The 14551-nt window shown below is 35.3% G+C and overlaps 1 protein-coding gene across 2 annotated transcripts; it reads left to right on the top strand.

Moving 5' to 3' along the window:
• The first annotated feature begins 469 nt into the window (after positions 1-469).
• On the top strand, positions 470-6181 carry LOC140162295 (15-hydroxyprostaglandin dehydrogenase [NAD(+)]-like). Of its 2 annotated transcripts, XM_072185533.1 has the most exons (7): positions 470-588; positions 1424-1550; positions 2144-2250; positions 2478-2571; positions 3291-3367; positions 4623-4780; positions 5909-6181. In XM_072185533.1, the coding sequence occupies exons 1-7, from the start codon at positions 496-498 to the stop codon at positions 6093-6095; spliced, it is 843 nt and encodes a 280-aa protein (XP_072041634.1). In that variant the 5' UTR covers positions 470-495; the 3' UTR covers positions 6096-6181. The 2 variants fall into 2 exon arrangements, with proteins under 2 accessions (XP_072041634.1, XP_072041635.1); XM_072185534.1 differs by lacking the exon at positions 4623-4780 and having other exon boundaries at positions 5909-6031.
• The last annotated feature ends 8370 nt before the right edge of the window (positions 6182-14551 follow it).

Genomic DNA, 14551 nt, shown 5'->3' with positions numbered 1-14551 from the left:
GGAAAGCTAATTAGCATAACAAAGGGTTATTTCCCGATACACTGTGGAGCATGGAAAGTGGTTATTTGCACGATAATAAATACACTATTAAATCACGGCGAGATGTAAATTGGGCGATGATGTCAGAGCTCATCAAAGTTCGTCACTCGGTGTATTGCAATTTGTTGTAATTTTATATATTATCACTTTAATAACGAGACAAGTAATAATTTGTACAAGCCTAGCCTGTATCGGCACTCATGGTATGTACGGTAATTGGAATACATCCATGGTAGAGAGCGAATGTATGAGGTTTAATAAGACTGGTGCTCTGGCCTTGGACGTGTCATACGTAGGTGCAATATGTTTATCTACTCAATTTTGTTTCTGTTTTTATTGATATTTTGAGCTGTAAGTGGATGACTAAGCGTTATTTTGCGTGGATAGCTGTTAGGTTTTGGTTTTAACATACATATTACTACACCATCATTGCTTGGGTGCCGACGGCCCGGAAGAATGAATATTGCAGGAAGAGTAGCGCTTGTTACAGGAGGAGCAAGTGGCATTGGGAAGGCAATGGTGGAAATAATGCTACGAAAACAAGCTAAGGTAAAATATCTATATGCTCGGAAGGTTGATTCTACGAGGCATAATCTCTATACCCTTATACAAACTTCTATGTGGTTCTTCTGACCATAATTTGGAGGCCATAATGTAATTTATATAGAGTAGGAGTAGCATTTAAACTTTTTCACAAAATGACCTATAATAACCATTACATTACTTTTGACCCCGATGGATATCTTTTATTAAGCTTGGGTCAGTGATTCTTGTGCCCAAGTTTGGTCGAAATCAGCGTAAGTCTCTGGCACTAGTAGCAAAGAGGGTTTGACGAAAGAATCATAAGAAGCAAAAGAAGCAAGTGGCTACCCTAATTAACATAACAACAGTGTAACAAAACTGTTTAGATTTCGAAACGTACACAGTAAATGATGTTTTATTGAACTAGAGCTATGAATTACTTGTTTGAAATTCATTGATCATTTTACTGTGATTTATATATAATAAATATTTTCCAATATATATTACTCTAGAGAAAAACATATAAAATATGTATTCTTCACATTCGTGTCCCATAAAAGCGGGTTCCACACTTATTTGATGATATTTTAAGATATGTTTCATAATCAGTGTAAGCTATAATACATTAAAGATTTGGTAGACTTTTGCGATTCTTGAGTTAAAGGTACACATTAAAAAACCGCTTACTTAAAAACTAACAGATCTATCAAATGTTTAATGTCATTTTTTGAAATTCACATGAAATCTTTGAAAAAGCGGTATTATATTTAATCTACGATTGCAGACATACAGAGGTGCTAGGTGATGAGTGCAACCTGCTTGTAGTGTAGGGCAATATAGTCAAAATTTTTTTTTTTATTAGGTTGTTTTCATTGTTGATGTAGACGATGATGCAATGAAACATACCCAGGAGGAATTCCATAAAGAATATGGTGTCGATAAGGTCGATGTCTGTAAATGCGATGTGACGTCATACGAGCAAATGAAAGGTCAGTTGAAGTCAGAGTGCTTGGCAAGTAACTGAGGTAGAGTGATGACAAGTGTTTGTTCTGAAATAATAACCCAAAGCTAAGGGACCGTTAACAAACACTTGTAAGGGGGGCGGGCTGATGCAAAGAAAATTTTTCGCGAAAATTTTTCGCCCCCCCCCCTTTACAGACCTCAAAAAGTTCAGGGCCCTCCCCCTTTTTGACATGAAAATTATGGGTCAACCCCATAGAAAAGCATATAAACTCAATTTTCCCAGAATTGTGGTTATTTTTCAGGTCCCCCTAGGAGGGTCAAAAATTTCAGCCCCCCTTTTGCATCAGCCCCCTAACAAATTAGGCCCGAAACATAACGGCGGCAATCCCGTAGTAACAACCTGTAAGAAAAAAAAAATCCGTCACCACCGAAATTGTCATTTTTAAATTTACAAAATCATGCATAACTTTAAACAAAACTGAAAAACAACGACAAAAAAACCCAATAGCAGTCAGGGTTGCCCCGCAAGGCTACAAAGAAACAATAGCCCCGCAGTGTTACAAGGAAACAAAAGCCACCAATTTATGATTTTGTTTAATCGACTTATTTTTCTTCACAGACTGTTTCAAGAAAGTTATAGCTACTTATGGCGCTCTTCATATTGTGTGTAATAATGCTGGTATTCTGAACGAAATTGAGTGGGAAAGGATGTTGCAGATCAATTTGGTAAGCAAAAGATACGTGTATAAGAATACCATAATAATAATGGGTCGTTCATGAAACCTCCATGAACAAAGGATTTTCTTGTTACCAAGATAGGAGTTCTCAACCAGTGGTTCGTAAGTTAACAATACCCTCAAAATCAGGTACATCCTTTACATTTTGAGTTAAATTCTTTGTACTGTTCTGTGGCCAAGTAATGTTTTTGGTTCTTCCTCACTTTTTTGTTAAAGAATGGTGTGATAATCGGTACCAAGTTGGCTGTACAGCACATGGAAGGTGAAAGTTGCGGTGGAGGTGTCATTATTAACACCTCGTCTATTGTGGGTAAGATTCCTTGAGGTGTTTTACCTACAATGAATTTCTCAGAGTCCAAGATATTTATATGCTTTGACGGTGATAAAAGAATATTTAATAATAATAATATTATTATTATTATTATTAGTAGTAGTAGTAGTAGTAGTAGTAGTAGTAGTGTTATTATTATTATTATTATTATTATTATTATTATTATTATTATTATTATTATTATTATTATTAGTAGTAGTAGTAGTAGTAGTAGTAGTAGTAGTAGTAGTAGTAGTAGTAGTAGTAGTAGTAGTAGTAGTAGTAGTAGTAGTAGTAGTAGTAGTAGTAGTAGTAGTAGTAGTAGTAGTAGTAGTAGTAGTAGTAGTAGTAGTAGTAGTAGTAGTAGTAGTAGTATTGTTATTACAACATATTCACATAAAATGTGTAAAATGCATATACGCACACATGAATCTTCGCATGTTCTCGCAGAATAATCCAGTGCGATGATCGATTTGACTACTCTTAATTTGTGATGTCAGAACGGTATTGCAGGATCTTGATAAATTGTGTTTACGATTCCAGATGGAAAATAATAAAGATAGTTGCAGATCATTTTGACTCGCCAAGTATTGAGTTGCCTAATGTACAAAATGAGACATCTTACATTTTTATGTCGTTGGAAAGACTGCAAAACTGGAATGATGATGCAAAAAATCGAGTAAAATCGTGATTAATGTGTGTTATATGTTTCTTTTCAGCCCTATCTCTTATACCATATGCGGCAGTGTATGCAACGTCAAAATGTGCTTTGCTTGGTTACACAAGACAAGTTGCAGTAAGTATTATAAACGCATACGCTCATTTTCAAATTATAATTAAGTTTAATATAAAAATAACTTATTCTATTCTTTGTATCAGGGCATGGGATCGGATCAGAATTTTCAGATCTCTCAATCCAAGGGCCACATTATTTATATTTGATTGTTGGAAATGGCCTTCTTTGATTCTTTTCTATCTCTTTTCATTATTGTTCCTTTTACTACGAAGGATCATCATGTTTTTTTATATATACTAAAGAAGCATGGTTTGTGCATTTTGCATTTTTCATAGTCCTAACGTATTTCCTTCACGGACCAATCTACAGCCTGTCTCAAAAAAAATTGTGCAAGTGAAAAGCGCCCTCTCTGGCAATTAGAAAACACTGTTGTAACATAATGCTTACATCAACGTCAAGGGCGTGGTCTTAGCTCACCAATGCCGTTTGTTCTGTTCAATTTGCTTGTTTTAATCTAGAGATATGTTTAGTTAAAGACAAAAGGGTAAAATCACAAGTGTGCCACTTTTACTAGGGAAGAGGGCTTTACATGTAACAGTGATAGCATCAAGTTTATCAAGAGTTCCTTCGTTAAATCAAAAGAATGCATCAATTACATAATACAATTTTTTTTGACTGTTTTTACTCTTTTATCATGATGCAGGAATGATGATTCTTTTTCCACTTAAAAGAGATTAAAAGATAAATAAATATTTCACATTCTGCTGTAAAACTTAAATACATGTGCATGTCAATGATTTTATCATGGTAAATACTGTTCTCTTAGTCACTTAAGACGGTTAAAAGACAAACAAATATTGCACACTTATACATGTTTATAGGTTAATGAACGCGTGTTACTTGTTGGGAGAGATATTAGACAAAATAGTGCACGCGTGCTGATGTTGATGCGTATAATGCATGCGCCCCGAAAGGGGAGTGCATTAGACGCATCAACATCAGCTATCATTGATTTACATGTACAGCTCTCTATAGTAAAAGTGGCACAATTGTGATTTTACCCTTTTGTTGTTAAATAAAGATATCTCGAAATTGGAACAAGCAAATTGAACAGAACAAACGGCATTTGAGAGCTAAGACTGCGCCCGTGACGTTGATGTAAGCATTATTTCACAATGGTATTTTCTAATTGCCAAAGAGGGCGCTTTTCACTTGCACAATTTTTTTTTTGAGACAGGCTGTAGGTAAACAACCCCAAATAAAGGTTTCATTGTATAGTTTATATTGTATGTTTTTCGGGGTTTTTTGATGACAGACCTTTGACCCCGTAGTGTTGAGAAAGAAGATTCGTGTGAACGCAATTTGCCCGTCTGCAGTCTATACAAATGCGCATTCTAATATCAAAGTAGACAACGAAACGTACCAACAACTTATCCAAACGCACTTAGACTCTGAATTCAAGCGTGATTTCAGGTATGTAAATTGATTCAATCCTAGAACTACGGACTCCTTTAAGGTGTTTCATCTGGCATAAAAATGGCGCACGTTATACCCCAGACCAGAATCTTATATCTGGGGGTATATAGGAGCGACCATCACAATGACTATAGAGGGGGTTTAGTGAGGCCTACCATGATAGGTTTATATCCATTATGTTGATATTGCGTTTCCTGTTATAAAATTGTAAACGAGATACTGACTTTTACAGTTTAACATTTATGCCGAAAAATAAATTTTGCATTATTATATACTATTGTACAATGTACGAATCTCCTAATTCTGCGATGGTGCGCTCACATTATGACGCCATAGCCAATTAGCCATACCATATGGGTCATTTTTGTACTTATTTTGGTATCACTGGATTGAACAGACTCTCATATAGCTATACATTGGTACCAGATATAACGACGTTTAATATAGCAAATTGGGGAGTTTCAACAACCCCACACATGATACTTTGTGTTAGAAAAGGTGGCTCAATATAGAACGAGAGCTAAGATGATGACGTCAACTGATAAAGTAGAGGAGGAGGAAGAGAAGGGGGAGAAAAAGGAAGAGGACACTGAGTTGAACGATGACGGCAACCATTAAGATGGTGCCGACGAGGAGGGGCGGCTGGAAGAGGAGGAAAATATAAATCAAATCAATGACTAATCACAGTGTACAATACATACTAGTCTAGGCAGAAACATTAAAGTTTAGGGTGTGGTGGAGGTCGGGGGACAAGCGTATTTTGTTTCGGTTTTAATGGGACTGAAGGTGTGTTTTGCAATTTTATGGGCCAGTGCGCACAAGCATTTTTTTTTTTTTTTTTTTTTTGGCAATCTTACCCTATCTGGGCCAAAAACTTGGTGTTTTACGCGCTAAAAAGGAAAATGCAAGGATGGCAAATATTGCTTTATTTTTTCTTCTACATGATATTAGGGAGTGGGAACCCACCTAAAACTTAAGGGGTCCTGAGCCCTGTGCCCCCCTCCCGCTTTCACCGCCTATGATACCTACCCGCACCTGTCACTTCTATTATCGTTTCAGTAATACAATCAACTTTTCTTGATTTATATGTTTACTGTTCTTCTGTTAATTTCTTTGTTCATACAGACCACATGATCTTGCAGAATATTTTGTGAAACTCATCGAAGAGCCCCACCATGGAGCAATCATGCTTGCTCAAAAAGAAAAGTGCGAAATGATAACAGATAATAGCGAGGCATTCAGACAGCGAATCGGAATTGAAGACACCTACAAAGAACACTGCGATTGCGCAGTACAAGAGGTCTCAAACTGAATTTAACATAAAACAGTATTCTTAAATTTTAAAAGTAGATTCATACTACTTAAGTGTATATCAGTGATAGAGATCAAATAAAACACTTTCGTTCATGAGATCTTAAACAAAGCGGTCTAATTTCCAATTTTATGCATATTATTTAGGTATATAGAAAAGAGACACTTTTGGGCATGTTATCAATTTTGAGTGTAGTACATGCCTTAAATATAGAGATATTTTGCTCCACAACGCCGTTTTTCCCAAGAAATCAGACATTCCTAAGCGAAGATTTTGAGGTCGTAAGTTATGGTAATATAAAATTAGAAATTGAGTTATCGGCCTTTAAAAATGTTATTGACCATTATGTACATGCATATGTTCATCGAAACATGTCTGAAAAATACAAGATGCAAGTTATATTCTGGTCTGAAAATTTGCAACAATCCAAAATTGTGAAAAACATCAGCACAGGCAGATTTTTAGCTATTTCTCTATTTATGATCCTGCCCAAAAGCGTCTCCTTTCGATCATATACCACGTCACATTTGTCCCAACCTTTGTTAATCCAGTGTTAAGGGTAGACGCGGTATTGTTGGTTGAAGCAGCCAAAATATCAATTTATATTATCTCAATTTAATCATACATACATACATACATAACATAAATAGTCACTCGATTGTCGTTTCACAGTGCTCAATACCAATTTTTAACTAGGTAGAGCTAATTTAATAAAACAATTTTGGCTAAATATTATTCAGCATAGTAACTAGTAGTTTCACGGCGATCGTCAGACTGTTGCGCTGTTGTTGTTATGATCCTTAATTACGGAACCGAAAAAAAATATAGGGAAATGTGGCCTACGCGGATAGGCCTACGCATAAATAGACGCGTGGATATGAAACATACGCAAAGTAGACCCACGCGGATAGACCTACGCGTAAATAGATAGGGAATTTCGCGCGAAATTTTAATGGTACCGCAAATCAAAAATCAAAACAACAACTTAATTGAGCCTACTTCTTTTTTCTTGCGTGGTGACATTTTGAGATAAGTTCGGATCTTTTGTTTAAGAGGGTTTCTTCAGACATTTTGAGAATATAAAGTTTTTCTTCTAGACAAAGGTTGCATTGACCAGATTCCAATGGGTTGGTTTTAAGTGGAGACCAATGCGCCCAATTGGGCGGATTTGGGCAAAAGTGCCCTTAAAAGGTCCAAATATGGCAAATTTGGGTGATTTTTGGGTGCTTTTTGTTGAAAATTGGTATATTGATGGGTAGCAAAAACAGCAAAAAGTAGGTCTAGAGAAAGTCAGCATCCGAAAATCTGCGTGGCACATCCCCGTACAAAATTTATCGAAGACCCCCCCGGGTTTGACTTGTTCAGAGCTATTCCTGACGAGGGGCAGTCTTCAGTGAACGGCTCTTTTGAGAGCCATCAGAGTCAGAGCTACTCCTGACGAAAGCTTGACAGTTCTAAACTTGACCGACGGCGAACCCGATTAAAAACCCTACTAATTTACATAATTTCTTCTACTTTTTAAAACAAAAAACACCATGCTATGTGTGTGATGCAAATGCTACATTTCTGTTTTCCTATCACAAGTTTATTTCCAACTAGGCTGCTACAAATATTAATTCAAGGTCTTGGATGATACTAAATTATACAGCCTGTCTCAAAAAAAATGTGCAAGTGAAAAGCGCCCTCTTTGGCAATTAGAAAATACTGTTGTGACATTATGCTTACATCATCGTCAAGGGCGCAGTCTTAGCTCTCAAATGTCGTTTGTTCTGTTCAATTTGCTTGTTTTAATCTCGAGATATGTTTATTTAACAACGAAGAGTAAAATCACAATTGTGCCACTTTTACTAGGGAAGATCGCTGTACATGTAAAATCAATGATATAGTTGATGCGTCTAATGCACTCTCCCTTCGGGCTCGTGCATTAGACTAATTTTAGACATTTTGTCTAATTTCTCTCCCAACAAGTAATATAAACTTATAAGGTCCGTATGCACAAAAGAGTTAGACCGGGTCTAAAGTTAGACCTGATCTAAGTGGAATTTAGTACCATGAGAAAGGACATTTTCCTTAACATTTGCTTAAGTTATTTTATATTATTTTTGAATGTTGCATTAAAATCTTTAGAATTTGATAGCTACTCTAGGAAGGAAATAAGAGTAAAGGACCATTCCTGGTGGAACTTAATTCCAGTTAGACCAGGTCTAACTTAAGACCCTCTCTAAATCTTTTGTGCATACGGACCTTAGTGTGCAATATTTGTTTGTCTTTTAACATGTCTTGAGTGACTAAGAGAACAGTATTTACCATGATAAAATCATTGACGTGCACGTGTATTTAATTTTACAGCAGAATGTGAAATATTTATTTATCTTTTCTGTGGAAAAAGACAATCATAATTCCTGCATCAGTAATAAAATAGTAAAAAAAAATTGTTTTCAAAAAGGAACTCTTGATAATTGTGATTTTACCCTTTCGTCGTTAACTAAGCATATCTCGAGATTTACAAACATTTTTATGCATATTTGTAATGTTTACACATGTCCCATCTTGCACCTAAATGGAATCGGTAAAATTTGTTGTCTTTGTTGGTCAACAGAGCAAAGTTCGACATAAAGTCATAATTTTATTAAACAATTATGACTTTATGTCCTCCCATAGAACTGCATGTTAAATGGCCAAAATAACCAGCGGTTTCAGCTTAAAATGGACAGCAACCCTTCCCGGCAGATATTACAAATATTATTTAAGAACGACCTCCTCGGGAAAATTGACATACCCAATGCCAAATATAAATGAATACGCGAGTGGTTGAGATCCAAATTCTATCCCCAAATTGAGTGATTTAAAAAAATCTCAGATTCGATACGACTTTATTTCCCCAACTTGTAACGATTTGAATGAGAAGGTTTTTTTTCAAAGGTGACCAACATTTTACATCGACCTTTTCCTTGAAGGAACACAGTGGAGTGAGCGTTCATCTGTCAGGCAATAAATGAGCCCGTAACAATAAAGGTTATCCACTACACTCATGTGTGACTTCTAACAAAAGGCACTGATTCCCGTAGTCTAGTATTCCTCATTCAAAGGGATTCAATACACGACCTCGAAGTTACCTGCATGACTTTGGCGGGCTATTTTGAAACAGTCATGGTTGCACATGCAGGTACTTCTTTTGAAAGTCCTAAACAAGGTATAGCAGTCGTTGATAGGATATGCAACTTATAGACCACGGATAACCTCTATAAGCAGCATTAATGGCATTGAAGGAGGATATATCCACATTTTCACATTCAAAGGTGTCCAGCTTAGTGGAATAAAATCGCATCGTCCCGAATGTGGTATCAAAGTAGGTAGAACAAATTTCTCCATCTATATATCTATTTAGTTTCAGTGTCTTTAAGAAATGGCTTTTGTTTTAAGTGTTGGCGTACAACTTTAACTTTAATAACATATTTATTATCATTTACAATTTTGAATTTTTTTTGGCCGAATACCATCATAAGGACAACTTGTTACTGTTTTTAAGGATAGTTTACACGACTGGAAAGTGACACGATTAAGAATACTGAAAATATAACCATAATTAAATATATCTTTGAAAGTCTATCGACATTTTACGTAGCTACAGGAAAGTATACACTAATGTCAAGTTAAACGGTATTATGTTTAAAAAAAATGTTAACCAGAATGTAAAAATGTTCATAAAAGTACATGTATAATCTATATAATTATATTAACAAGAAAAAAATTATAATTGAATTGATACAGAAGGGTATGTTTTAATTTAAAATGTTAATCCATTTAATTGCATTGTTGCAAAATGTACACAGGTGCCTACAGTTTCATAAAATCATAATCTCTGTTAAATGTTAATCAGAAAAGGAATAATTGGATTCATTTAGAAGGGTAGGTTTTCCTTCAAAATGTCAATCCATTTAATTGATTGTAATTTTTTACCTATAGCTGCAGCTCTATGAAAGTACACAATGCATACACACACTGCAACGTTGTATAAAATGTACACAGGTGCCAACACTTTCATAAAATCATAATCTCCGTTATATGTTAATCAGAAAAGGAATAATTGGATTCATTTAGAAGGGTAGGTTTTCCTTCAAAATGTCAATCCATTTAATTGATTGTCATTTTTTACCTATAGCTGCAGCTTGATGAAAGTACACAAGACATACAAATGCAGCATAGTTGCATAAAATGGTCGCAGATGCTTCACAATTTAGGGTAAAAGTTTCAAAATGGGACAATATTTTTGGTAAATTCCACCACTTTAGTGACGTAAAGATATCAGTAAATTTGATATAATTCGACAGAGTTGTACACAAGTTATATTACAAATTATTAAACATAATGTTTATTAGACTTCTCCGTAGCATACTCTGGCTATTGCATAAAAGCTTAAAAATTTATTTGTGCACAATTGATATATTTTCACAACTGATCTTTTCAGGCACCTTACTCCCTATGTTTGTTGGCTTCCCAAGTGGACTACTTACTTTGGATTGCGGTTAACACCAGGGGTTAACATGTTTAACACGGTTGTCTATGGATGAGATTGTCGGATTTCTGGCCTACTTAAATCAATTTTTAACTCGGGCTTCCGCGATTAATAAACTGGTAGATTCTAAAATCAGAATTGTTCAGTATTGAAGTGCTATTATAATCATGATAATTATGCCGTTATAATATGTTGCATTCAATAATATAAGCATACGTATAGTTTACTGTTACTGTAATAATATAATATAATTGTAAGTCAGTCAGTGTAATACAATTTTGGCGACCATGTTGGACGCTATATTGATGTCAACTCTTCAATAGATCACTATTGAGTTAAAAACTATCACCTGAATACTAGGATTTAGGCAACCATTTTGGATTTGTAGATTATCTGATTAATGTGAAATATTTTTGTTGGTCAAAGTGAGATCCTTGACTCAAAACACATGGGTGTAGACACCAACATTGCAATTCATGGGTAAAAAATAAGTAAATTATAGGTATTTTAAGAGGTTTTTGGCAGCCATTTTGGACGCCATCTTGAATTTGTAGGTTATATGATCACTCTATAATATTTTGTTGATCATAGTAGAATCCGTGACACCCACAACATGGGTTTAGACACCAACATTCCAACTCTGTGGTGAAAAATTAATTTCATTTTTGTAGCAATTATAAGATTATTTGGCGGACATTTTGGCCGCCATTTTGGAAAACCACTTTCCGGTAGCCCGATTTTTAATTTTGTGTGTGTTATTTTTGAGGTCCTCCGGCCAAAATCAGTTAAAAACCTTTTGTTGCAATTTTAGGGTCAAACCGTATATTTCCCCTTCTACTTGTTTTATTTTATGTTTCGATGTTGAATCTCATTGTATGTTGTTGCTTATATAAAGATTCATTCATTTGACCCCCTCTGAAATTGAAACTAAATGTAAATATCCATTTTTTACTGTTGGTTATTTAATAATAAGAAGGTCGTGGCTGATTTAGTTGTTGAGATACCGTAAAACCTCGTCTACAAGCAAATATAGTGTTCTTTATGAAAGTTAAATTAATTCGAAACAGGCGTATATGCCAATACAATAGATTGGTCTTAAAACAATACTTGTTTGTATATGCTTGGATCCGTAATTTATTTGCTCAACATTCATAATGGCGCATGAATTAATGTAGCTTTCATCAGAAGCACTGTATATGCTTGTAGACGAGGTTTTACGGTATTGTCATTCGAAAAGGTTACTTTGTAAAGTGGCCTGCTATTCACCAAATTCATCTCAACATGCTCAAAGTCACAAAACTTTGGTCAATAACAAGGGGAATTTTCTTATGACCTCACCTAGGGGGCTTCAAAAGGTACCCACGTCCAATGGTAGAACAACATTCAAGAGGTCGTGTGTACACTTATTCTCTTTTAAATTAGCATGGAACGACCCTTTGCGAATTTGGGCGCCATCTTGGAATAAAGTACACTTTTGTTGTGGCATCTGGATTTATTTTGATCATCATGGTTTAATGAACATACAGGCACCTTTTACTTGTATACTATATAACCAGACCGACGTCTGGACTCATTGTGTCATTTCATCATGATTTTTACAGGTAGTCATATTGAGTTGGGACATAATGGTCAAGAATGAGTCCATTTAGTGATTTACCTATTTTTTTGGTTGTGCACATAAAAATTATGTGGTGCACCACGAATGAGCCGTAAAGTCGGTCCGGTCAATTTTGTTTTATTTCGTATTTAGAAAATAGATATCATAAGCTTTAAAATTATAGATCATTTGACTTCAAACGATATTCAGAAGCGGGGTTATGATTTGTTGAACTCTGCACCTTCAACAAAATGGTACACACTTTAAAAACAAATTTAATCGAAATGAATTGATTCCTCTTCAGACGGGGACTTACAAGGTTTCTCTTTAATTTTATAAGGTTCCTCTTCAAAAATTGTAAATTGAATGAGGGGTAAAATCTCAAATAAAAGTTTAATACTTGTCAGAAATGTAGAAGTATGCTTCTTATGCTTATTTGTTTTATTTCTGACAAGTATTTTAAAGCTTTTATTTGACCTTTGACACCTCATTCAATTAACAATTTTTGAAGAGGAACCTTGTAAAATTGAAGAGAAACCTTGTATGTCCCACTCTGAAGAGGAATCTATTAATTTTGCTAAGTTTGTTTTAAATTGTACCTTTTTTTGGTTCTACATGTGTCTATTTTTCCACATTGCTGGTAATAAAATATAAACAGTCATAATTGCCGATCATTTCAAATCATCCCGATACAAGTCAACGAAGTCCTCTCAATGTTAATTGCTAGTTATACATACCTAGACAAACTACAGTGCTTTATAGCCCACCACTTTATCTCGATTACTCCTCTCCACCCAGGTGTATAAATGGGTACATACTATGGCAAGCCAAAAGCCCCATTACGTATCGCGACAACGCGTTGCTTTCGCCAAAGCAACGCGTTGCTTTCGAAAGCAACGCATTGCTAAGCCAGCCAATAGAAATAGAGCTTTTAGCAACGCGGTGCTTTCACAAGCAACGCGTTGCTTTCACAAAGCAACGCGTTGCTTACATACTCAATTCAGGGGCGCCCAAGCCGAGTTTTTGATTAACCAATCATATCGGCGCTTTGAAGAGCTGTTGGTTATGTCCATCCCGCCTTAGTGGTACTGGCTGTTACATGTAACAGCATGTTTTGCGTGTATCACACTATTGTACACTCAATTGTAGACCTAAATGCTCAGTCTGAGAAATTCCTTGAGCAACAATATTAATTTGTTCATATCATAAAACGGAATCCATTTCAGGCGTAAATTTCACAGATATTATGAGAACAATATAAGCTTATAAGGCGAAAGCAACGTGTTGCTAAAAGCTCTATATCGATTGGCTGGCTTAGCAACGCGTTGCTTTCGACCAGAACACCTTGTAGGAAAAAATGAACAGGCAACCAGCCAATATTAGCCAATATCGTATTATAGCTTATAATTATATTCAATATAAAGCAAGCAATATATCTACATTATCATGATTATTAGATATTGTCGGGTCCATCACTAGTGATGTATGGTTTTTAGTTATTTTTGGAATTGTTGGTCTCTAAGTCCCAAAGCGCGCGAAATCGATGCTGAATTGGTCAATTTGGCGCCCCTAAGTGTGGCGCCCGGGCACGTTTTCCCCCTGTGCCCCCCTAGTTACGCCACTGCGCCCAAACGACTTAAGCAAATCGTAGATCCATCCTTTGCTCTCATTTTAGTGATAGAATTTTTACCACAACTCTTACTTGGTTGTTACCCGTGTGTAGGACGATTTTCACTTCTTACTTGTTTGTTACTTTGAAATAGTTATTTCCTTTTATATTTACGAGAAAATTTAGTGAAAATCGCATGTTCGTCAAATGTGTAGCCAAAAATAAATTTTGCCTATACTTTTGTACATACCTAGAATTTCCCAGTTTTGCAAGAGGGCACTCACATTATGACGTCATTATACATTTTGGTTGTTTATCGACATATAAATGATGCGGCATCTTCAGAAAAAATCTGCATCAAATGATGACACATTGTGTGAGGTATCATACATACGGCACTAAGTGATACAACGATTGTTTTGGAAACGACATTTTACAATTTCAAATAGTGACGAATACGGTTGGATTCGTTTCTTATCTATTTAATAGCTAGGAACAGTTTTCATACAGTGACCTTGAAATTAGTGCAAAAACACAAAAATACAATCCTATTATAAATGGATATTTATTAAAAATCGCAATTTTATAGTTTTCCTTACGATACATCACTATTAATATCCCCGACGATAATATTATCATATTTATTAAACTTATATCTTAAATATCCTAAATAAAGTAGGTGCTGTAAGATCTAAATAATCAGATATCAGCAACAAGAAGTATATATCAGCTAA

The sequence above is a fragment of the Amphiura filiformis genome, chromosome 10 (assembly GCF_039555335.1).
Source record: "Amphiura filiformis chromosome 10, Afil_fr2py, whole genome shotgun sequence".
NCBI classification, from domain to species: Eukaryota; Metazoa; Echinodermata; class Ophiuroidea; order Amphilepidida; family Amphiuridae; genus Amphiura; species Amphiura filiformis.
This window is presented reverse-complemented; position numbering and strand designations above follow the sequence as displayed.